This window comes from Mustela putorius, unplaced genomic scaffold (assembly GCF_011764305.1).
Source record: "Mustela putorius furo isolate JIRA1106 unplaced genomic scaffold, ASM1176430v1.1 tig00000095_pilon_pilon_pilon, whole genome shotgun sequence".
Classification (NCBI taxonomy): domain Eukaryota; kingdom Metazoa; phylum Chordata; class Mammalia; order Carnivora; family Mustelidae; genus Mustela; species Mustela putorius.
The window spans coordinates 21,863,406-21,887,894 of record NW_025421280.1 but is presented as its reverse complement, the minus strand read 5'-3'; the positions used below and the strand labels follow the sequence as shown (position 1 = coordinate 21,887,894).

Here is a 24,489-nt window from a genome sequence, read left to right as displayed (position 1 = left end):
ACTGTTGAATGAGTACAAATTTTCAGTTTTGCAAGAAGAAAGAAGTTCTGTGGATGGATGGGGATGATGGTTATGTAACATGAACATATTTAATGCCACTGAACTATACACTTAAATATGGTTAAAATGGTAAATTTTTAATATAATAATTTCTAAAAATAATTTTTTTAAAAGTATGTATTTATTTGAGAGAGAGAAAGAGAGTGATGGGAGGAGCAGAGGAAGAGGAACAAGCAGACTCCATATTGAGTGCAGAGCCCAGCATGGGGCTTGATCCCAGAACCCTGATATTATGACCTGAGCCGAAATCAAGAGTTGGATGCTCAACTGACTGAGCTCACCCAGATGTCCCCAAAAATAATTTTTAAAAAAGAATGGATCTTGGGGTGCCTGGATGGCTCAGTCCTCAAAGTTGTCTGCCTTTGGCTCAGGTCATGATCCCAGGGTCCTGGGATTGACCCCCATATCAGGCTCCCTGCTCAGTGGGAAGCCTGCTTCTCCCTCTACCACTCTCCCTGCTTGTGTTCCCTCTCTTTGTCAAATAAAATCTTAAAAAAAAAAAAAAGAATGGATTTTGTTGATTCTCCTTTTCCACCTCCCCTTTCTTACTCATCCTTCTTTCCACTTTACCAAAAAGGGATCTCTCCATTTGAAATCTAACTTAAGTGTACTACTGCAAGGATAGAAATCCTCAAAACACCAAGCTATGTGTTTATTTCATCTCCTTTGGAAGGATCTTTGGGTTGGTTCCATTTTTTTAAGCTATTATGAATAAAGCTGTTATGAACATTTTTGTACAAGTTTTCATTTGTCTTAGGTAAATACTTAGAAGTGAAATTGCTGAGTCAGAATAGTGATGTCAGACCAGTTTCTAAAGTGGTTGTACCATCTTCCATTCTTTCCAGCAGCGTGTGAGTTCTACTTGCTGAAAATCCTTGTGTATTTGCTTTAGGAAGTCTTTTTAAATTTAGCAGTTCTACTGGGTGGGTATTAGTTTCCCATTGTGGTTTTAATCTGTTTTCCTTGTGACTAGTAATAGTAAGTATTTGTCAGATGTGTATTACAAATATTTACTCTTATTCCATAGAACAGGTTTTTTTTTGTTTTGGTTTTTTTTAAGATTTTATTTATTTGACAGAGAGAAAGATCACTAGTAGGCAGAGAGTCAGGTAGGGGTGGGGAGAGGGGGAAGCAGGCTCCCCGCTGAACAGAGCGCCCAATGCGGAACTCGATCCAGGACCCTGGGATCATAACCTGAGCCGAAGGCAGCGACCCAATCCACTGAGCCACCCAGGTGCCCCTGAAGAATAGGATTTAATTTTATTTATTTATTTATTTTAATGGTTCATGCTTTTGAATCTTTTATAGAAGACTTTGCTGACAAAAAGCTCAAGAAGATTTTCTCCTATATTTTCTTTTAGAAGTTTTGTAGTTTTAGCTTCTACATTTATGTCTGATCCATTTTAATCAGCTTTTAAGTATGGTATGATGGAGGGCAAGCAAGTACCATCGAAAAGGAATCAGGAGGGGCGTCTGGGTGGCTCAGTGGGTTAAAGCCTCTGCCTTCAGCTCAGGTCATGATCCCAGGGTCCTGGGATTGAGCCCCATATCAGGCTTTCTGCTCAGCAGGGAGCCAGCTTCCCCCATCTTTCTGCCTGCCTCTCTGCCTACTTGTGATCTCTGTCTGCCAAATAAATAAATAAAATTAAAAATTAAAAATAAAAAGGAATCAGGATATGGTTCTGGAGAGGGAGCCTGGGAAACAGATGCTACATCTAGGGATGTCCAAATCTAAGGACTCTTTAGAGGCCCTGTAATTGGAACCAATACACCTAAAATCTTTTAATGGAAATTTTGCAAGGGACAAGGATGCTGCCAGCAGCTGCTGATACCCACAGTGCATATTAAAGTTGCTACTGTCTAAAACCTCAGAGGTGGATCTTACTTGGTAAGTGCTCAAATCAACCTTTGCCTGTTGATGCTCCCTAGATGTTCTTAACCGAGTGTCCTGTGGGGGCTCAAAGCATATACTTTGAAAAATGAGAGTGTTTGGAGCAGGATCAAGCTGCTGTATTCTGCAGATAGAATAGGACCCCTGGTTCTGCTCTGCTGGCTTTTGGAACTAAAGTCATGATTAAAAAAGATGGCCCTGGGTATTCAAATTATGTGGTTAGAGGTAAAATTCTTGGACCTTTACAAGATGGACCAGAGTGGAAGTGTTTGCCAAGAATACTTTATTTATTTATTTAAATTTTTTATAAACATATAATATATTTTTATCCCCAGGGGTACAGGTCTGTGAATCGCCAGGGTTTACACACTTAACAGCACTCACTATAGCACATACCCTCCCCAATGTCCATAACCCCACCCCCTTCTCCCAATCTCCCTCCCCCCAGCAACCCTCAGTTTGTTTTGTGAAATTAAGAGTCACTTATGGTTTGTCTCCCTCCCACTCCCATCTTGTTTCATTTATTCTTCTCCTACCCCCTTAATCCCCCATGTTGTATCTCCACTTCCTCATATCAGGGAGATCATATGATAGTTGTCTTTCTCCATTTGACTTATTTCGCTAAGCATGATACCCTCTAGTTCCATCCACATCGTTGCAAATGATCATTATCCATTCATCTGTTGATGGACATCTAGGTTCTTTCCATAGTTTGGCTATTGTAGACCTTGCTGCTATAAACATTCGGGTGCACGTGCCCCTTCAGATCACTTATTTATTCTTTTTTAAAAAAGGCTTATTTGAGATAGAGACTGCGCACACAGGTAAGCAGGAGTGGGGGCAGAGGGAGAGGGAGAGAGAGACATTCTCAAACAGACCCTCTGCTGAGCATGGAGCCCAACATAGGGCTCCATCTCATGACTCTCAGGTTACGACCTGAGCTGAAATGGAGTCGAATGCTCAACCAACTGAGCCTCTCAGGCACCTCTGAAAAATGCTTTATTAATGAAGAATGAAAGATGGAAGAGGCACGAAAACAATCAGCTACCATCATTGTTCCAACCATAAAGAGTACTGACCTGCAATGGGGGTTCTTTTTTTGCCAAACTCACTGGTCAGCTTCCAGGAAACCATTGTTTAGATTCTAGAGTAGTGTGGCTGCAGAGTTCAACATAAGTGTGTCACTAGGAGTGTAGCCTATAGTTTAGTATAATGCTTACCATCTTCTAAAGCAGCTGACCCCTGTTCAACAGCTAGGTACATGGAACCATTTTTCACTTCAATCTTCAAAATTTTCATTTGACTATTTGCTACTCATCCAGATCTGTACCTGCAGTAGTTTCTTCTGCTAGTCTTTCAAACTCACCAAAGGGTCCTTTTCTTTTACTGGTTGGTGTAGCGTGTGTTGGTGGTGGAATCTGGGCAGTTTAGGTGGCAGGCCCCTCTAACATTGATCTGCCACACTCTCCTAATTACTGTAACTTTGTAGTAAGTTTTAAAATAAAGAAGTGTGAGTCACCTAGCTTAGTTACATTTACAGGAGTGGGGTTTTTTTGTGTGTTTTTTGTTTGTTTGTTTGTTTTTTGTTTTTGCAGATACTGCATTTTTTTACAGATTGAAGACGGTTTGTGGCTACCCTGGGTTGAGCAAGTCTGTCTGTCAGTGCCATTTTCCAAGAGCATTTGCTTGCTTTGTATCTCTGTATCACATTCTCAGAATATTTCAGACTTTTTATTGTTACCGTATTTGTTATGTGATCTGTGTTCAGTGATTACAATTTGCTAAAAGCACAGATGATAGTTAGCGATTTTTAACAATAAAGTATTTTTTTTTAAGATTTTTTATTTATTTATCAGAGAGAGAGGGGGAGAGAGCGAGCACAGGCAGACAGAATGGCAGGCAGAGGCAGAGGGAGAAGCAGGCTCCCTGCTGAGCAAGGAGCCCCATGTGGGACTCGATCCCAGGATGCTGGGATCATGACCTGAGCCGAAGGCAGCTGCTTAACCAACTGAGCCACCCAGGCGTCCCAACAATAAAGTATTTTTTTAATTAAGGTACGTGCATTGTATGTTTAGATAAATGTTACTGCAACTTAATAAACTACCGTATAGTGTAAACATGTATATGCACTGGGAAACCAAAAAATTCATTTCACTCACTTTTTTGTGGTAGTCTGGAACCAAACTTGCAGTGTCTCCAAGGCATGCCTGTATTCCTCTCTGTTTTGCACCGATGGGATGATACTATAAATAATATTTCATACAGATAGTTTATTCTTGATCAGTTCACATAGCTCCCTTGTTTTTTTGCGAATTGCATGGCCTTTCAGTAGTGCAGTATACTATGTTGATGTATATTTAGATTTTATAATCTTGCTATTACAAACAGTGCTGCACTGTGCGTGTTTGTAAACGTGTCACCTTTCACTGTAAGTTTCTAGAGAATGAATTCCTAGAAGAGGAACTGGAAAGTTGGGTAATGCACTTCAAATTTTGTGAATATTAGTTTCCTTATGTTATGACTTTTAACCTTATCCCTGTTGGTTGGAGAAGATACTTACATAGTATCTCTTTTTATATCTATTGAGACATGTTTGTGGTTTAATCAGTGGTCCATTCTGGAGACTAGCCCAGGTGCACTTGAGATGTGATTCTGCTACTGTGTAGCAGTGTTCATATGTGTCTGTTAGGTCTAGTTGGTTTATTGTGTTCTCTATTTCCATTTATTCTGTTTGGTTGACTTATCTGTTATGGAAAGTGGAGTTTCAAGTCTCCAACTATTAGAGAACGGTTTGTTTTTCTCTTCACATATTTTCAGTTTTTGTTCCATGTATTTTGAGAGTGTTCTATGCTTAATATTTATGATTACTTTATCTTCTTGCTATATTATTTCGAACCTTTTATTTATCTATATTTTAAAAAAAAGATTTATTTATATATTTGAGAGAGAAAGAGAGAGAACATGAGAGAGATCGGCGGGAGAAGCAGACTCCCTGCCAAGCTGGGAGCCCAGTGTGGGACTTGATTCTGGGACTCTAGGATCATGACCTGAGCTGAAGGCAGTCGCTTAACCAACTGAAGGCATCCTTGAACCTTTTAATATATAATGTCTTCCTTTGTCTTTCATAAACTTTGGATTCAGAGTCTGTTTTGTCTGATATTAATCTAGCTACCCAGCTTTCATTTGGTTACTATTTGCAGGGAATATGTTTTCCATCTTTTCACTTTCAACCTATTTGTGTCTTTGGATCTCAAGTGAGTCTCTTGAAGCGTAGACAGCTTATACAGTTATACATATACAGCATATGCAGTTGATTCTTGAGCAACGTGGTGGGTTGGGGTGCTGGCTCCGTGTACTATTGAAAATCTGTGTATAAGTTTTGACTCCCCCAAACTTAACTACTAATAGTTTACTGTTGACCAGAAGCCTTATAGGTAAGATAAACAGTCAACACATATTTTTATGTTGTGTGTAGTACATACTGTATTCTTATAATAAACTAGAGAAAAGAAAATGTTACTAAAATCACAAAGAAAATTCATTTACAGTACTATAATTTTTATATTTTTATTTTTTAAGATTTTATTTATTTGACAGAGAGAGATCACAAGTAGGCAGAGAGAGAGTGGGAAGCAGGCTCTCCACTGAGCAGAGCCCAACTTGGGGCTTGATCTCAGGACCCTGAGATCATGACCTGAGCCGAAGGTAGAGGCTTAACCCACTGACCCACCCAGGTGCCCCTGTAATGTTTTTTAATCAATACCATACAATTACATTGTCAGTTAACAAAATGAATTAATTGTTAGTACCTATATCAATACTGTCTTTTTTTTATTTTTAAGATTTTATTTGTCAGAAGAGAGAGAGAACACAAGCAGGGGGAGCAGCAGAGGGAGAGGGAGAAGCAGGCACCCCACTGAGCAAGGAGCCCGATACAGGACTTGATCCCAGGACCCTGGGATCATGGCCTGAGCTGAAGGCAGACACTTAACCAACTGAGCCACCCAGGGGCCCCTTGATACTATCTTACATGATAAAAACAGTATAGATGTTTATACATGTTACTGATATTAGACATCAAAAATGAAGATTGGAGCACCTGTGTGGCTCAGTCGGTTGGGTGTCTGACTTGATTTCAACTCAGGTCCTGATCTTAGAGTCGTGAGATTGAGCACCCCCCAATCCTCTGTGCTCAGCAGGCAGTGTACTTCTCTCATCTTTTCCCTCTGCCCTTCCCCTTGCTCGTGCACACACAAGCATATGTACTCTCTAAAATAAATAAGTAGGTACACATGGGTGGCTCAGTTGGTTTAGCATCTGCCTTTGGCTCAAGTCATGATCCCAGGGTTCTGGGATCGAGTCCCACATCAGACTCCCTGCTTAGTGACTCCCTGCTTCTCCCTCTGCCTGCTGTTCCCCCTGCTTGTTCTCTTGCTCTCTGACAAATAAATAAAATCTTAAAATAAGCAGATAGATAGATAGATAATCAAATTTTTTTTTTAAATGAGAAGATTCAATGAAAAAGAAATTTGTGGGACGCCTGGGTGGCTCAGTTGGTTAAGCAGCTGCCTTCGGCTCAGGTCATGATCCCAGCGTCCTGGGATCGAGTTCCATATCGGGCTCCTTGCTCCGCAGGGAGCCTGCTTCTCCGTCTGACTCTGCCTTCCACTCTGTCTGCCTGTGCTCGCTCTCGCTCGCTCTCTCTGACAAATAAATAAAATCTTTAAAAAAAAAAAAAGAAAGAAAGAAAGAAAAAGAAATTTGTGGGTGCCTGGGTGGCTCCATTGGTTAAGCGACTGCCTTCAGCCAGGTCATGATCCTGGAGTCCCGGGATCCAGTCCCGCATTGGGCTCCCTGCTCAGCAGGGAGTCTCCTTTTCCCTCTGAGCCTCTCCTCTCTCATGCTTTCTCTCTCACTCTCTCTCTCCCAAGCAAATAAATAAAAGAAAAAGAAAAAGAAGAAAGTTTGTATTTGTTTACAGGTATAATGATTCATGCATTGATACCAAAAAAGCAGCAGTATAATTGTTTCATGGTAGCCTAGCCTATACATTAATGAATGAATCATTTAAAAATTTTTTATGTTATATAGTATTACAATCATATTCATAATACAGTATTGGAAACATTGTTAGATTTTCTTTATTTTTATTAACATACATTATTTGCTTCAGGGGTACAGGTCTGTGAGTCATCAGTCTTACACAGTTCACAGCACTCACTAAAGCTCATATCCTCCCCAATGTCCATAGGAAACATCCTTAGATTTTTTTTTTTTTTTTTTAATTTTTTAAATTTTTTTTAAAGATTTTATTTATTTATTTGACAGACAGAGATCACAAGCAGGCAGACAGGCAGAGAGAGGGAGAGGAGGAAGCAGGCTCCCTGCAGAGCAGAGAGCTCGATGCGGGACTCGATCCCAGGACCCTGAGATCATGACCCGAGCCGAAGGCAGCGGCTTAACCCACTGAGCCACCCAGGCGCCCCCATCCTTAGATTTTTTTTTAAAGATTTTATTTATTTGACCGAGAGAGAAACAGGGAGAGAGGGAACACAAGCAGGGGGAGTTGGAGAAGCAGGCTTCCTGCTGAGCAGGAAGCCCGATGCGGGGCTCAATCCCAGAAACCTGGGATTATGACCTGAGCTGAAGACAGATGCTTAACCACTGAGCCACCCAGGCACCCCACATTGTTAGATTTAAAAAACACTTAACTGTGATGATAGGCTGATATGCAGTTTCTCCAATTACAGGATAAAGAGGCGTAGTGTATGGTAATGTAATTCTTTGAAAGCAGTATTATAAAACAGTAAGAAAACTAACACAATATGAATTTTCTATTAAAATCACTAATCTAAAATAAATAAATAAAAAATTAAAAAAAAAGAATCGCAGAATAATCTGTCCACTTCCATTCAAGTCTCGCACATGATGTTGTACATGATGAGTACTTGGGTGATGATGACACAAAACATCTCACGTGTTTCGAGAAGTTTATTTATTTATTTATTAAAGATTTTATTTATTTATTTGACAGAGATCACAGGTAGGCAGAGAGGCAGGCAGAGAGAGGAAGGGAAGCAGGCTTCTCGCTGAGCAGAAAGCCCGATGTGGGGCTCAATCCTAGGACCCTGGGATCATGACCCAAGCCAAAGGCAGAGGCTTTAACCCACTGAGCCACCTAGGTATCCCAACAACAGAGAAGTTTATTAACTATTCACTGTGGGAGTTGGTCTTGCCCTCTCAAGTGGCAAAGGTAGAAGAGGTAGAGGAGGTAGAAATAGAAGCAGGAAAGGCCTGCATGCTCTATAACTTTATGGAAATGCATCCTAATTTCTGACTTTTTTGTTTTCCAGTATCTCTAAAATTGTTTCTGTGGTGATTCTACAATCCTTCCACTGTTTGCTTTAGTTTCAGTGCTTGTACCTTAGAAAGTCTGGATCATCAAAGAAGTCAAAAGCAGTCTTCAATAATCGAATGCAGTCAGATGTCTGATATCAATTTGTTTTCTGGGATTGCTTCTTCTACATCTTTTTTTTTTTTTTTTTAAGATTTTATTTATTTATTTGAAAGGGAGAGAGAGAGAGAGCACGCATGAATAGGGAGAGAGTCAGAGGAAGAAGGACAGGCAGACTTACTGGTGAGCAGGGAGCCCAAGGGAGGGCTCAGTCTCAGGACCCTGAGATCATGACCTGAGCTGAAAGCAGACTCTTACCTAAATGAGCCACCCTGGTGCCCCTTATTTCTGCTACATCTTCTTCATCTTTCTTGGGCATGGTTTGAAAGTACTCATCTCCGTCAAGTCAGCCTCTTTTAATTTTTCTTGGGGGTGTGTGTTAGCTCTTGAATTTCTCCAAGATCCCTATTTTGAAATCCTTCTCCACCACCTTTTTGTATCCACTCTTTCATGATTTCCTTGGTTTCCTCTGTTGTAAATCTGTGAAGTCATCATACTTTCTGGACACAGTTTTCTCCAGCAGGAACTTACTGTTTCAGGCATAATGGCTTTCATGGCTTTTCCTACAACAGTGGCATCTTCAGTGGTGTAATCCTTCCAGACTTTTGGGGTGCATTGGTGGCTAAGTTGGTTGAGTGTCTGATTCTTGGTTTCAGCTCAGGTCATGATTTTGTGGTTGTGAGATCGAGCCCATGTTGGGCTCTGCGCTCAGCGCAGTGACTGCTTCAGATGCTCTCTCTCCCTCTCCTTTCCCCTCTGCTCCTCTCCTCACTCACACAAACTCTGTCTCAACTAAATAAATAAAATCTTTAAAAAGAAATCCTTCCAGGGGCGCCTGGGTACCTCAGTTGTTTGGTGTCTGCCTTTGGCTCAGGTCATGATCCCAGGGTCCTGGGATTGGGCCCCACACTGGGATCCCTGCTCAGCAGGAAGCTTGCTTTTCTCCCTCTCCTGCTTCCCCTGCTTGTATTCCCTCTCTTCCTCTCTTTCTCTGTCAAATAAATAAAATCTTAAAAAAAAATTTTTTTTCCCCAGACTTTCATGATGTTCTATCAGAGTTCTCTTTCATTGCGTTGACAGTCTTTTCCACACAGTACCATGTATAAGAAACTTTCAAAGTCCTTATGATCTCCTGATCTAGAAGCTGAATCAGAGATATGTTTGGGGGCAAGTGGACCACTATGACAACTTCAGTGTTGAACTCCTGGGGTTCTGTGGGGTCAAGGCCTTTGTTCAGTATGGAAAGAACTTTAAAAAGACAGTTCTTACCAGCAGAGTACTTCCTAAATCAGGAAGAGTCACAGCATCAGTGGAACCAGTCCAGAAAGAGGGTCTTGTTCAGGCCTTCTTGTACAGCCAAAAGACTTGCAGCTGTTTATCTTTTCCCTTCAAGGCTTGGGGATTAGCAGCTTATGGATCGTGAACCTAAGAATGATAGACTTAGCCTATATCTTCTTGCCTTGTATCTTGGTGGTCTGTTCTCTTTCTTATTATTTTTTAAAGATTTTATTTATTTATTTGACAGACGGAAATCACAAGTAGGCAGAGAGGCAGGCAGAGAGGGAGGAGGAAGCAGGCTTCCTGCTGAGCAGAGAGCCTGATGCGGGGCTTGATCCCAGGACCCTGGGATCACGACCTGAGCTGAAGGCAGAGGCTTTAACCCACTGAGCCATCCAGGTGCCCCTCTCTTCCTTATTAATAGATGTCCTTTGTGGCCTTTTTTTTGCCCCCAGAGTAGGGCATATTTATCTGTATTAGAAACCAGATAGCCTTTTTCCTCAGTGATTTTTATCAGTGGCCCTGAGAACTCAGCTGCTGCTTCTTGGTGGGCAGAAGCTGCCTCTCCTGTTATCTTGACATTTTTTTAAAGTCAGACCTCTTTCTAAAATTATCAAACCATCCTTTGCTGGCATTAAAATCTCTAGATTTAGCTCCTTCACCTTTATCTGCATTAAGTTGTCATATAATATGACTTTGCTTTTTCTCAAGTCATATTAGAGCCTGTAAGTATGCCTTTCTTTCTTTCTTTTTTTTTTTTTTTTAAGATTTTATTTATTTGATAAAGAGAGATCACAAGTAGGCAGAGCAGCAGGCAGAGAGAAGGGGAAGCAGGCTCCCTGCTGAGCAGAGAGCCTGATGTGGGGCTTGATCCCAGGACCCCGAGACCATGACCTGAGCCAAAGGTGAAGGCTTAACCCACTGAGCCACCCAGGTGCCCCTAAGTGTGCCTTTTTTTTTTTTTTTAAGATTTTATTTATTTATTTGACAGAGATCACAAGTAGGCAGAGAGGCAGGCAGAGAGAGAGAGAGAGAGAGAGAGAGAGGAGGAAGCAGGCACCCTGCTGAGCAGAGAGCTTGATCCCAGGACCCTGAGCCACCCAGGCGCCCCTGATTATGCCTTTTCTTACAGCAATCCTGCACCCACATAAAAGCTGCAATAAGCTGCATTTTCAATATGAGATAAAAAGATATCTTATAAAAATTACAAGGTTTTTGTGCCTGCTGGCATAGCTGCAGTGATGGCTTCATGAATTTTCTTTTTCTTTTTTTCTTCCCATGGTCTTTACACTGGATTCATTGATCTTGAAACATCAGACAACTGCAATCGCAAACCTCTATGGTACATATCAACCAATTCGACTGTTTCTTGTAGTTTCATGACTACTCTGCTTCTTGGGAAGACTTTCAGCATCAATGATGGCACTTTGTATGGGTCCCATGGTGTTATTCAAGGTTTATGGTGTTGCATTAAACATGAAAAATAATAGGAGAACCAGGAGAAATCACTTTTTACTGTGATAATGCAATTTGCCAGAAAGACTAACTGCCTCTGCAGGGATGATTAGTGTCATTTTTTTTTTTTCTAAGAGGATACTTGCAACACTTGAGCACACCGCAGTAGCAGCAGGAGGTGACTGCGGAATTATTACAGTAGTACAGTATGTACTACAGTTAATATCGTGCAATTATGATTTCACACTATATCTTTACATTTGTTTACATCTTTCTCAACTGCAAATGGTACCACTTATGGTCTGTGAGTTTGTAAGTGTTTTGTTTTCGTTTTTTTCAAAGATTTTATTTATTTATTTGAGAGAGAGACTGTGAGAGAGAGCATGAGCAAGGAGAAGGTGAGGGAGAAGCAGACTCCCTGTGGAGCTGGGAGCCCGATGCGGGACTCGATCCCGGGATTCTGGGATCATGACCTGAACTGAAGGCAGTCGATTAACTGACTGAGCCACCCAGGCACCCTGTAAGTTTTGATAAATTTTAACTTTTTTAATAAAAGACCTATTTACTTTAGAGAGAGGGAGAGTCCTCATGCAAGTGGAAGGAGGGGCAGAGGGGGACAAGCAGACTCCATGCTGAGCAGGGAGCCCAGCGTAGGGTTCCATCCCAGGACCTGAGATGATGACCTGAGCCAAAATCAAGAGCCAGATGCTTGACCAACTGAGCCACCCAGGCACCCCAAATTGTAACCTTTTATAATAGTTCTGTGTGTATTTTATGGTAGTAAATGATAAAATACACCTTTTTCTTAGTTTTATTCAGTATTTTTATGTTACATGGTTCATCTGCTTTGTCATAAATCTCCAGTAATTTTCCACTATATTTTTTGAAAAAAATCTGTGAATTGAAAAGAAAAATCTGTGAAAAAACTCATCATGATTTAAACTTGTGTTGTTCAAAGATCCTCTGCAGTTAGATCATGTTTTTTCATTTATTCTGCCCATTTCTTCTTGTGATTAGAAAAGTTTAAACTTTAGATTAAAAGTAATTACTGATAAGGAGGGACTTCTGCCATTTTGCTTTTTGTTTTCAATATGCCCTATAGCTTTTTTTTTTTTTTAAAGATTTTATTTACTTATTTGTCAGAGAGAGAGTGAGCGAGAGCGAGCATAGGCAGACAGAGTGGAAGGCAGAGTCAGAGGGAGAAGCAGGCTCCCTGCGGAGGGCAAGGAGCCGGATGTGGGACTTGATCCCAGGACGCTGGGATCATGACCTGAGCTGAAGGCAGCTGCTTAACCAACTGAGCCACCCAGGCGTGTCCCGCCCTATAGCTTTTTTTGTCCTTTGTTTCTCCCATTGTTGGCTTCTTTATGTTCAGTTGTTTTTTTGTTTGTTTTTGCAGTGAAATGTTTTGATTCTCTTCGCATTTTCTTGCATGTGTGTTCTTTGTGGTTACCATGGGAATTACATTTAACATTCAACAGTTGTAACAACTAAATTTGAATTTATATCAACTGAAGTTCAGTAGCATACAAAAACTCCACTTCTGTAAAGCGTCTTCTCTTTCTGTTCTCAGTGTCATAGATAACATCTTTATAAATTGTGTCCTCAGTAACTTAGATTAATAACTGTTCTTTATGCATCTGTTTTTTATTATTTATTTTTGGTGCACACAGGGTTTTTCTTTGTTTTTTTTTTTTTTTTCTTTAGGATTTTATTTATTGGGGTGCCTCAGTTGTTGGGCATCTGCCTTTGGCTCAGATCCTGATCCCAGTGTCCTGGGATCAAGCCCCATATGGGCTCCCTGCTCAGCGGAGAGCCTGCTTCTCCCTCTCCAGCTCCCCTGGAGCTTGTGTTCCCTCTCTTGCTATCTCTCTCTGTCATAAATAAATTAAAAAAAGAAAAACAGATTTTCTTTATTTGAGAGAAAGAATGAGATAGAGAGAGAGAGAGCATGGTGGGGGAGGGTCAGAGGGAAAAGTAGATTCCCTGCTGAGCAGGGAGCCCCATGTGGGGTCCTGGTACTCCAGGATCATGACCCGGGCCCAAGAAGTCACTTAACCAACTGAGCCACTGAGGCACCCACACAACTGTGTTTTTATTAAAGCATGGAGATAGGACCCCTAGGCAGAAAGAGCTGCCTTTGCATCTATCTGTCTTTTAAATCATGTGCAAAATAAAAAGTGGAGTTACAAACCAAAGTTACAATTAATACTAGCTTTTATAAGTGCCCCTATGTTTATCTTTACCAGAGACCTTTATTTCTTCATATGGCTTTGGCTACTGTTTAGCCTCTTTGTCATTTTATTGGAACTTCAGCATTTCTTGCAGGGTTCAATAACAAACTCCCTCAGATTTTGTTTACCTGGAAATGTCTTAATTTCTTCCTCATTTTTGGGGGGAGGACACTTTTGTTGGATACAGAATTCCTTTTTTAAAAATTAATTAATTTATTTTTTAAAAATTTATTTGACAGAGAGATTACAAGTAGGCAGAGAGGCAGGCAGAGAGAGAAGGAAGCAGGCTCCCTGCTGAGCAGAGAGCCCAGATGCAGGGCTCCATCCCAGGACCCTGAGATCATGACCTGAGCTGAAAGTAGAGGCTTTAACCCACTGAGCCACCCAGGTGCCCCTGGATACAGAATTCTTGTTTGGCAGTTTAGTTCCCCCCCTATTTTCAGAAATTATCCACTACCTTCTGGCCTCCAGGGTTTCTAATGATGACTAATAATCTTACTGAGGATCTCTTGTCACTTCTCTCTTGTTGCTTTTGAAAATTGTCTGTCTTTAGTCATAATGTGTTGGATGTGAGTTTATCTTACTTGTACTTTATTTATTTTTAAAAAAGATTTATTTTAGAGAGAGAAAGCTTGAGCACATGCATTGTGTACAAGTTGGGGGAGGGGCAGAGGAAGGGAATCCTCAAGCAGACTCCCTACTGAGCGTGGAGTGGGCTGAGGGGCTCCCTCCCACCACCTATGAAATCATGACTCTTGCTGAAAGCAAGAGTGGAGTGGTCAACCAGTTGAGCTACCCAGGCGGGTATTTCATTGTATTTCATTTAGCTTCCTAGATTTGTAGGTTCATATCTTTTATAAAATTGGGGGAAATTTTCTTTTCTTTGGCCAGTATTTCTTCAAATAATCTTTCTGCCCATTCTTTTCCTTCTGGGACTCCCTTCTCATTTTGCTTGGGGAATCATTTATTACATAATCATTATCAGTTTGACAGTATCTCCAAACCCCATAGGTTTTGTTCATCTTTGTTCATTCTTTTTTCTTTCTGCTCTTCAGACTTCATAATTTCAATCCTCTTCCTCCGAGTTTGCTGATTCTTCTGCCTACTCTAATCTGTTGAACTACTCTGGTGAACTTTTCAGTTATTGTACTTTTCAGCTCCTGGTTTTTTATTCCACTGTATAAATTTCTGTCTCATTTTGCTTATGCATTGTTTTCCTGATTTCCATTAGTTCTTTAAGCATAATTTCTACCATTGTTAGAAAGTCCTTGTCTAGTAAATCTGATACCTGGTTTATTAGAGATAGTTTCTGTAAGTTTATTTTGTTTCTTTGTGTTTTTTTTTCTTAATGAAAATTGGGCATTTGACTATCATGATAACTCTGGAAATCAGATGTACCTTTTGTTGGGGTTTGCTGATATGGTGGTGGGGGATTGTTGAAGGCTATAGTCTGTTTTGAGGCTTTTTCTAAACTGTTTTGCAAAGACTATTCTTTGTTATCAGTGCATGATCACTGATGTCTGTTCCATTAACTCATGTTCATCTGATGTTTTCCATGAATACCAGAAGCTCAAACAAATGAAAATGAACAAAAAACACTAACAAAAACAAAGAGAAAAGGAGCAAAATGAATAACCCCCTCTGTTTGTTTTTGCATATTGGTTCTGTGCTGGGGCATTCCTTCAACATTTGGCTAGGCTTGCTCTGGGCCTTGGGATCAACCTGAGGTGAAAGCCTAAGGTCTTCTCAGGTCTTGTCTCATCATGTGTCTTGCCTGAGTATGCATGTAGTTTTCTAAAATTTCCCCTGTGTTTGTTACTTTGGAATGTCCTAATTTCCCAAAGTGTTTTCACCCCAACTTCCCCATATCTGAGTCTGCTTTGTAGCTTTTACTAGCAATGCTTCTTACCCTCTCCCCACCCACCACTCAGGTTCTGAGTTAGATGAAACAGAGACAAGCACCAATCCTCACATCAGTCCTTCAGATATCTCCCAGACAGATTAGAAGAGATGTGCACAGTAATCTGCAAATGAGGTTTCCCTCTGATTTGAAGGAGGGAGCTGGGAACTAGGCTGCCATTTCCTCAAGATAAAACCTCTGCCTGTGCAAGGGTGGGTCGGACAGGGGTGAATGAAACCACCACAAAACTTGACTGTTATTTTAAAGATAGCTTATTCTTGATTGCACATTCTCTTCATTGTTATGCACCTTTGGCTGTTTTCTAAGCCCCAGCAGAGCTGGCTCAAACATTTACTGCTGTTTTTTGATGTTTCTGTGGAAGAATGAGACTTTGGAACTTCCTCATCTGCCATTTTGCTGAAATGTGGTTTGTCTTTTCACTCTCTTGGTAGTGTACTTTGTTTGCACAAAAGTTTTTGATTTTGGTGAAGTCTACTTAATTTCTTCCTTGTGCTTTTGGTGTCATATTTAAGAAGCGGTTGCCAAATCCACGGTGGTGAAAGTTTCCATCTTTTTAAATAACTGCAGCAAAGGTTGTGGAGATGACTTCTCAGGTTGACTTGGGTTACATGCCCATTTTTAGTTTTAATTTTATTTATCTTTTAGCAGGAGAAAATTAAATATAGTGTCATACATATGGGGAATCTATGTATGAGGAATCCATGCAACCATGACATTTCCAAGGCAGTCCGGCAGCATGAGGTTTATATGACATACCAAATAAGGAGAGGGTTAGGGACCTGAGAGTCCAAAGGAGAGGAAGACCCTTAGCATAAAGGTGAGAAGAGATGTTTGAGAAACAGACTTTGCAGATAAGAGTTTTGATAAAGAGGAATCTCTTTTTTCTGTTAATAGTTCTCTTCCTGATACAGTCAGACAGTTAAGAAGCAGATAAAGAGGGGCGCATAGGTGGCTCAGTGGGTTAAAGCCTCTGCTTTTGGCTCAGGTCTTGATCCCAGAGTCCTGGGATCGAGCCCCACATCGGGCTCTCTGCTCAGCAGGGAGCCTGCTTCCTCCTCTCTCTCTGTCTGCCTCTCTGCCTACTTGTGATCTCTGTCTGTCAAATAAATAAATAAATCTTAAAAAAAAAAAAAAGGCAGATAAAGAGCTTTTCCTGCTAGGTTTTGATTTGTTTTAATTCTAAATAATGTTTATCTCATAGTATGGTACATCTTGGTACATGCCCATTTTTAGAGCAATTACTGTGATGAGAGTGGTAGACTATTCTGATTGACTAAGCAAGATTGTGTAGGATCAGCCATGGACTGAATGGTGTTAATATTAAAGATGCTGTTTCCAAAAAGGAAGGTGAATGGAGGATAGAAAAATTAGTAAATATTTAGAAAACGTAAACCATTCTTATGACACTGAGAAAAACTTATGATGCCCCAGAGTGCACATTTTTTTAAAGACTTCATTTATTTGAGAGAGAGAGTGATCATGAGTGGGAGAGAGGAGCAGAAGCGGAGGGAGAAGCAGACTCCCTGCGGAGTGGGGAGCTAGACCAGTCCCAGGATTCTGGGATCATGACCTGAGCTGAAGGCAGACACTTAACTGACTGAGCCACCCAGACACCCCAAGAGAAATACATTTTTAATTTAAAATGTTTTAAATTTAATTTTAATGTTTAAATTGAATTTTTAATTAAAAATGTATTTCTCCGGGCGCCTGGGTGGCTCAGTGGGTCAAGCCTCTGCCTTCGGCTCAGGTCATGGTCTCAGGGTCCTGGGATCGAGCCCCGCATCGGGCTCTCTGCTTGGTGGAGAGCCTGCTTCCCCGTCTCTCTCTTCCTGCCTCTCTGCCTACTTGTGATCTCTCTCTCAAATAAATAACTAAAATCTTTTTTAAAAAAATTTTATTTCTCTTGGGGCACCTGGGTGACCCAGTTGGTTGAGTGTCCAGCTCTTGATTTTGTCTCAGATTGTGATCTCAGGATTGTCAGAACAAGTCCCACATTGGGCTCTACCATTGGGCATTGAGCCTGCTTGAGATTCTCCTCTTCTCCCACTGCCCCTCCCCACCTCTCTCACTTGCTCATTCCCTTAAAAAAAAAAGTATTTTTCTTGTTATTCTTGTTATAAATTAGTAAGTAAATGTTTAAAAGTGACTTCCGGGGTGCCTGGGTGGCATAGCCAATTAAGTGACCTGACTTTTGGTTTTGGCTCAGATTGTGATCTCAGGGCCATGAGATCAAGCCCTGCGTCAGGCTCTGTGCTCAGTGTGGAGTCTGCTTGAGACTCCCTCTCCCTCTCCCCTTTTCCCCACTAGTACATGCACGCTCCCTCCCTCTTTCTAAAATTAAAAAAAAAAAAAAATTAAAAGTGACTTCCAAAAATATCCCTGTTTTTGTTCCTGATAAAGCAAGGTGGAAGAAATTAGTTTTTTTTTCATGTTCTAATGTGTTTATATTTTGTGGTTTATTTTATACAGGTACTACTATAACCAGAGTTTGGTAGCAAAAGGATCTACTTACTGGGCTCTCTTAACATAGAAAGAGATGTGGGGGGATTCTCGATCTGCTAACAGAACAGGACCTTTTCGGTAAGTCTTGAAATTTGAATACTGAAATTGTAATATTTTCATGATAAAGATATATAATATTTTTTGGTCTGTCATAAAGAGGGATATTATAGAAATAGCTTGGCTTTTTAAAAATAGAAACTATTTTAAAAATTTCTAGTTGTTTCCAGTGTTTGTGAGGTTGAATACTGAGCATGCCAAGTGTTTTGTGTGTCAGCACTTTTTTTTTTTTTTTTTTTTTAAAGATTTCATTCATTTGTCGGAGAGAGACAGAGCACAAGCGGGGGAGCAGCAGACAGAGGGAGGAGCAGGCTCCCCACTAAGCAAGGAGCTCAATGTGGAAGTCAATCCTAGGGCCCTGGGAACTTGAGCTTAGCCAAAAATAGACACTTAACTGACCGAGCCACCCAAGCGTCCCAATGTTTCAGCACTTTTTTTTTTTTAATTTTATTTATTTGACAGACGGAGATCACAAGTAGGCAGAGAGGCAGGCAGAGAGAAAGGGGGAAGCAGGCTCTGCAGTGAGCAGAGAGCCCGATGTGGGGTTCCATCCCAGGATACTGAGATTATGACCTGAGTCAAAAAGGTAGAGGCTTACCCCACTGAGCCACCTAGATGCCCCAGCACTTCTTTGTTTTTTAAGATTTTATTTATTGTTTGACAGACAGAGATCACAAGTAGGCAGAGAAGTAGGTGGAGAGAGAGAGAGGGAAGCAGGCTCCCTGCTGAGCAGAGATCCCAATGTGTGGCTCGAACTCAGGACCCTGGGATCATGACCTGAGCTGAAGGCAGAGGTTTTAACCCACTGAGCCACCCAGGCACTCCTGTTTCAGCAATTTTTTTTTTTTTTTAAAGATTTCATTTATTTATTTGAGAGATTGAGAATGAGAGAGAGAGCATGAGAGGCGGGGAGGGCCAGAGGGAGAAGCAGACTCCTTGCTGAGCAGGGAGCCTGATGTGGGACTTGATCCCGGGACTCCAGGATCATGACCTGAGCCAAAGGCAGTTGCTTAACCAACTGAGCCACCCAGGTGCCCTGTTTCAGCACTTTTTAAACATTAAAAAATAATCCCCAATTATTTTTTTTAAATCTCTGTTAACAAAGTAATACATACTTGGCAAATAAGGAAAGCTAGCAAAAACATACATGAACATTTATATATGTAAATAAAAGTTTTGTTAATTTCACTAATTTATGTCTAGAATCCAGAGCTGTGTTTGGCCCATGGCAAATTGTGTTTCAGTTATCAAAAATAGTTCTGAGAAAAAAAATTACAGGATGCAATTTTTTTTTTTTTAAAGATTTTATTTATTTATTTGACAGACAGAGATCACAAGTAGGCAGAGAGGCAGGCAGAGAGAGAGAGAGGGAAGCAGGCTCCCTGCTGAGCAGAGAGCCCGATGCGGGACTCAATCCCAGGACCCTGAGATCATGACGTGAGCCGAAGGCAGCGGCTTAACCCACTGAGCCACCCAGGCGCCCCAGGATGCAATTTTTAAGGCATTTTCAGTATTAAGTGTTACTGAGTACCTTTCAGTTATTAGTAGATTATATTTTAGATCTGTAGGGAGTTAATTTTTTTTTTTATAGCCAATATAATAAATGATGATGGCTATATTTTTAAAGCTTTTGTATTATGCTTACAATTAATAAAATGCCAAAGGAATGTGATTTTTATGATTTATGGTTTTATTATTTTACTTGGTATATGGCAAAGAAATCTGATCTTTAAAATTATATATTAAATAATTATATGTATGTTATAAATATATATGTATATATTTTTTAAATGCTCCAATTGAAACTTCTGTTACTAGTAAATTTTCTTTTGGATTGACAGTCTGCAAGTTTTTATCACACAAATTCAAGAGGTGTTCTCATTCTGAAGCTGGGGGTTCTAGTGAAAAATTAGATAGGGAACTGAGTTTTAAAATCCATAAAATATTTAGTAAAGCTAGTGTTTCATAAATACTAGATAGTGGTCTTTACTTTTGGCTTAGCAGTCTTTAAGTTAAAGCAATGGTGATGATGCTGGGTGCATTTTTCCTTTCAAAATTTAAGGTCTGCGTCAGTGGTCAGCAAATTATAGTCTTTAGCTCACTTTTGTTTTATTGTAACACACCCATGATCATTTGTTTAGCTGTTGTGTGTGTTTGCTTCTATGCCACAATGGCAGAGTTGAATAGCTGTGACAGACTGCAAATCCTAATACCGATACTATCTGGCTTTTTTGTGGAAAGTTAACCGATGCCTGGTCTAGATCAGTGGGCTTATACATCAACATTTTTAAATATTTAGGTTGTAATCTATTCTTTTTTACTTATATTTATGGATAACTATTTTGTAAGTAAGCCTATTTGTACAGAATTTGCCTAATTTAGATTATTTTTAAAATTTTTTTATTTATTTAGATTGTGTAGTTAAGCCTTCAGAAATGTTGGGTAACCTTTGCTCTATTTTGTAACTTGGAAAAACATTTTCAGAACATTTTTTGTTTGACCAGTTTGTTATTTAAAATTGTATTCCTCCACCTTAATTTTAGTTTTTTTTTCTTTTAAGATTTTATTTATTTACTTGAGAGAGAGAGAGAGCGAGCATGAGAGGGGAGAGGGTCAGAGGGAGAAGCAGACTCCCCGATGACCAGGGAGCCCGATGTGGGACTCAGTCTCGGGACTGCAGGAGCATGACCTGAGCCAAAGGCCGTTGCTCAACCAACTGAGCTACCCAGGTGCCCATAATTTTAGTTTAAATATAAGTTATTACGTGCTGTTTTTAAGGTCTTTGACTAGAAGGGAGATGTAGTTTATATAGCATAACTTTTTGGAAGACTAATTTGGATTTTTTTTAAAAAGGGGCATCTTTTCTTACAGGGACACCTGGGTGGCTCAGTGGGTTGGGCCTCTGCCTTTAGCTCAGGTCATGTTTTCGGGGTCCTGGGATCGAGCCCCACATCGGGCTCTCTGCTCAGCGCGGAGCGTGCTTCCCCTTCTGTCTCTGCCTGCCTCTCTGCCTACTTGTGATCTCTCTCTCTGTGTCAAAAAACAAAACAAAACAAAAAAAACACTTAAAAAAAGTATCTTACAGGAAAATGATTTTACATTTTATTTTATCAGCTTCTTAAAATTTATTTGATTGAAAATGATTTTCATAATCACTGCTATTTTATGTTAATAGAACTGTTTCTTGAATAGTCTGCATAAAATACATTTCTAAGAACGCTAGTACAGTAGGTTACTCTAGATCTATTTGATCCTCCCAACTTAAGAGGGTAGTATAATCTTCAGAGCAGTATTCAAAGACAGTGTTAGAAACACTCTGGTCAGAAAACATGTAGGTTTAGATGCCTCAGCACCCATGAGTGTTTGCTGAAGCTTAAGTCTTCCTATAAGCTAACTGTTGGGATTTGAGGATTTTAAATATGAGAGACACTAGAGTTAGTGATAATGTCTTAATTTTAGTGCAAAATACGAAGACTGTTTCAACTTGCTCCTCTTGGGATGAACCACACAGACATTACTAATGTTAATGGGAGCTAATGGAAGTCATCATGTTCCGAAAAGCCATTAAATATGCATCATTCTAATGTTCAGGTTACTGTTGTTGAAGTCCTATTACTTTAAGAAAGGGTTTGGCCTTGTAACTCTTTCTCCTGAACTGAGTGACCCAGAATCAGTTGTCCTTTGAGTTTTTCTCTCGTGGTATAGTCTGTGCTCAGAGGGTCATATCCTGTATATTCTGGTAGGAGAGAACAGAGTTGGACGTGATTTCCTAATACTTTTTGTTTTACTGCTAAATAGCAGATAGCCTTTCAGATCATTTCCTGTTTTATTTTTTTGTACCCTCCCCTTATCCTTCAGCTCAGGTTCCTAGGTATCTAATTGCCTATTTAAATTCCTTTTTACCAAAGCCTAAGTGTGTAAATGGTCTGAAGGCTAGGCAAAGGGAAGAATTGGGTAGAATGAAAGAGTAGGCCAGTTCTCATTTATCTCTTGAGTTTTGTAAACTGAGCATGTGAATTTAATACTTTGCTTATTTTTAAATATATTTTACTACTATGAAAAACTAGTACGAGGCATTAGAATCTGGAATATCAGCTTTTTCCTTTGGGACCTGGAAATAATACTTGGAGGCCAAATGCTCTCTCTAGGTCCCTTTCAGCATTAAGCTAGATGCTGTTGCTTGGCTAAGTTGATGTACATATGCTTTGTAGCATGATTCATGCTGCCTTTTGTGATACTCTTGGGTAGTTAACATAATAGGACCCAGGTGAGAGTGCTTCTAGGTGGAGCCAGTGTAGAACTGGATTTTAGATGCAGCCAGGGTTTATGCTCAGCTGGTGTACCCTTGTGTGCTCCTACTGGTGATTTACAGCCAGTGTTCCTTCATTTTGGGCGTGCATCCATTCCGATCTGGGTGGTGTCTATGCTGTAGCTGTAATCAAATATTTTGCAATATTATTGTTGTATGCAGAAATGAGAAAGACACCTCCTGAAATTTACTGTAATACATTTATAGTGCATTGATTTATTTGACGTATAGGAATCATCATGTTGATCTTGGAATTCTAAGTTCCCTGGCTGTAGGAAATGGAAATTTTTGTAGTGTGTCACCATTGCTAGCTTATCTGGTGTTGCGGATTTTCCCTGTTGCAGGACTGGGTGAAAGCTTTTTCTGCAGCAGTCATGTTGAAAACCTTGTGTTGACTTTCCTCGTGTTCTGAAATGGGAACATAAAAGTTTACTCCGCCACTTCGTCTTAAAATAGCAAAACATTGCTGTTTTCTGCAGATCTAGGACCTTGTTACAGAACTCTGCCAAAAAAAAAAAATGTTTACAGAAGAATGTGCTGTGATTAGAGAAGAATATGCTGGTGTGTAGATTTCAAACTCTCTGGACAATATGAATAACACTGTCTTTGTTTCTACAGTGGGAGCCAAGAAGAAAGGTTTGCTCCCGGGTGGAACAGGGATTATCCTCCTCCTCCCCTTAAGAGTCATGCTCAAGAGAGACACTCTGGCAACTTTCCTGGCAGAGATTCACTTCCCTTTGATTTCCAGGGGCATTCGGGGCCTCCCTTTGCAAATGTAGAGGAGCATTCTTTCAGCTATGGAGCTAGAGACGGACCGCATGGTGACTATCGAGGAGGGGAGGGACCTGGACATGATTTTAGGGGGGGAGATTTTTCATCTTCTGATTTCCAGAGCAGAGATTCATCACAGTTGGACTTCAGGGGTAGGGACATACATTCTGGGGATTTTCGGGATAGAGAAGGACCACCAATGGACTATAGGGGTGGAGATGGGACTTCTATGGATTATAGAGGTAGGGAGACATCTCACATGAACTACAGAGACAGGGATGCTCACACTGTTGATTTCAGAGGTAGGGATGCTCCTTCATCTGACTTCAGGGGCCGGGGCACTTACGATTTAGATTTTAGAGGCCGGGATGGATCCCACACCGATTTTAGGGGACGAGATTTATCAGATCTGGATTTCAGGGCCAGAGATCAGTCCCGTTCTGACTTTAGGAATAGAGATGTATCTGATTTGGACTTTAGGGACAAAGATGGAACACAGGTGGACTTCAGAGGCCGAGGTTCAGGTACTAGTGATCTAGACTTTAGGGACAGGGATACGCCACATTCAGATTTCAGAGGTAGACACCGGTCCAGGACTGATCAGGATTTTAGGAGCAGAGAGGTGGGACCTTGTATGGAGTTTAAAGATAGGGAGATGCCCTCTGTGGATCCAAATATTTTGGATTACATACAACCCTCTACACAAGATAGAGAACATTCTGGTATGAACGTGAACAAGAGAGAAGAATCCAAACATGACCATACAACAGAAAGGCCTGCTTTTGGCATTCAGAAGGGAGAATTTGAACATTCAGAAACAAGAGAAGGAGAAAAACAAGATGCGGCCTTTGAACATGAGTCCACATCAGACTTTCAAAACAGCCGGAGTCCACTTCAAGACCAAGACAAGTCACAACTTTCTGGAGGGGAACAACAGAGTTCAGATGCTGGTGTGTTTAAAGAAGAAGGTGGTCTGGACTTTCTTGGCCGGGAAGACACTGATTACAGAAGCATGGAGTACCGTGATGTGGATCACAGGCTGCCGGGAAACCAGATATTTGGCTATGGTCAGAGCAAGTCTTTTCCAGAGGGCAAAACCTCCCGAGATGCCCAGCGGGACCTTCAGGTATATTAATGGAATAGATTGCTTTTCTGCTTCTTGTTGTATCATAAGGCATTTCTGAAGGATGAAGCGTTAGGGTCCAGGATCCTTGGTCATGGGTCTCCCCTTCTATAACCATTAAAAAACAGAATGGGGACACCTGACTGGCTCAGTTAGTAGAGATTATGATGCTAGAGCTCAGGATTATAAGTGTGAGCTCCATGTTGGGTGTAGAGATACTTTTTTTTTTCCCCCCAAATATTTTATCTATTTGACAGAGAGAGAGAGATCACAAGTAGGCAGAGAGACTGACAGAGGAAGAGAGGGAAGCAGGCTTCCCGCTGAGCAGAGAGCCCAATGTGGGGCTCCATCCCAGGACCCTGAGATCATGACCTGAGCTGAAGGCAGAGGCTTAACCCACTGAGCCACCTAAGAGCCCCAAGATCAGGACACTT

General features: G+C 40.7%; 1 protein-coding gene across 5 annotated transcripts in view; it reads left to right on the top strand.

Moving 5' to 3' along the window:
- Positions 1–24,489, top strand: part of RBM6 (RNA binding motif protein 6) — a 106,069-nt gene that overhangs the window by 10,924 nt on the left and 70,656 nt on the right. For 3 of the 5 annotated variants that reach the window (XM_045079635.1, XM_004760605.3, XM_045079644.1), the window contains exons 2-3: positions 17,763–17,873; positions 22,780–24,058. In XM_045079635.1, coding sequence (XP_044935570.1) covers positions 17,830–17,873; positions 22,780–24,058 — 1,323 coding nt within the window. In that variant the 5' untranslated portion in view covers positions 17,763–17,829. Of the gene's footprint in view, positions 1–17,762; positions 17,874–22,760; positions 24,059–24,489 lie in introns of those variants that run through there. The other 2 variants (XM_013060545.2, XM_013060544.2) reach the window with 2 other exon arrangements.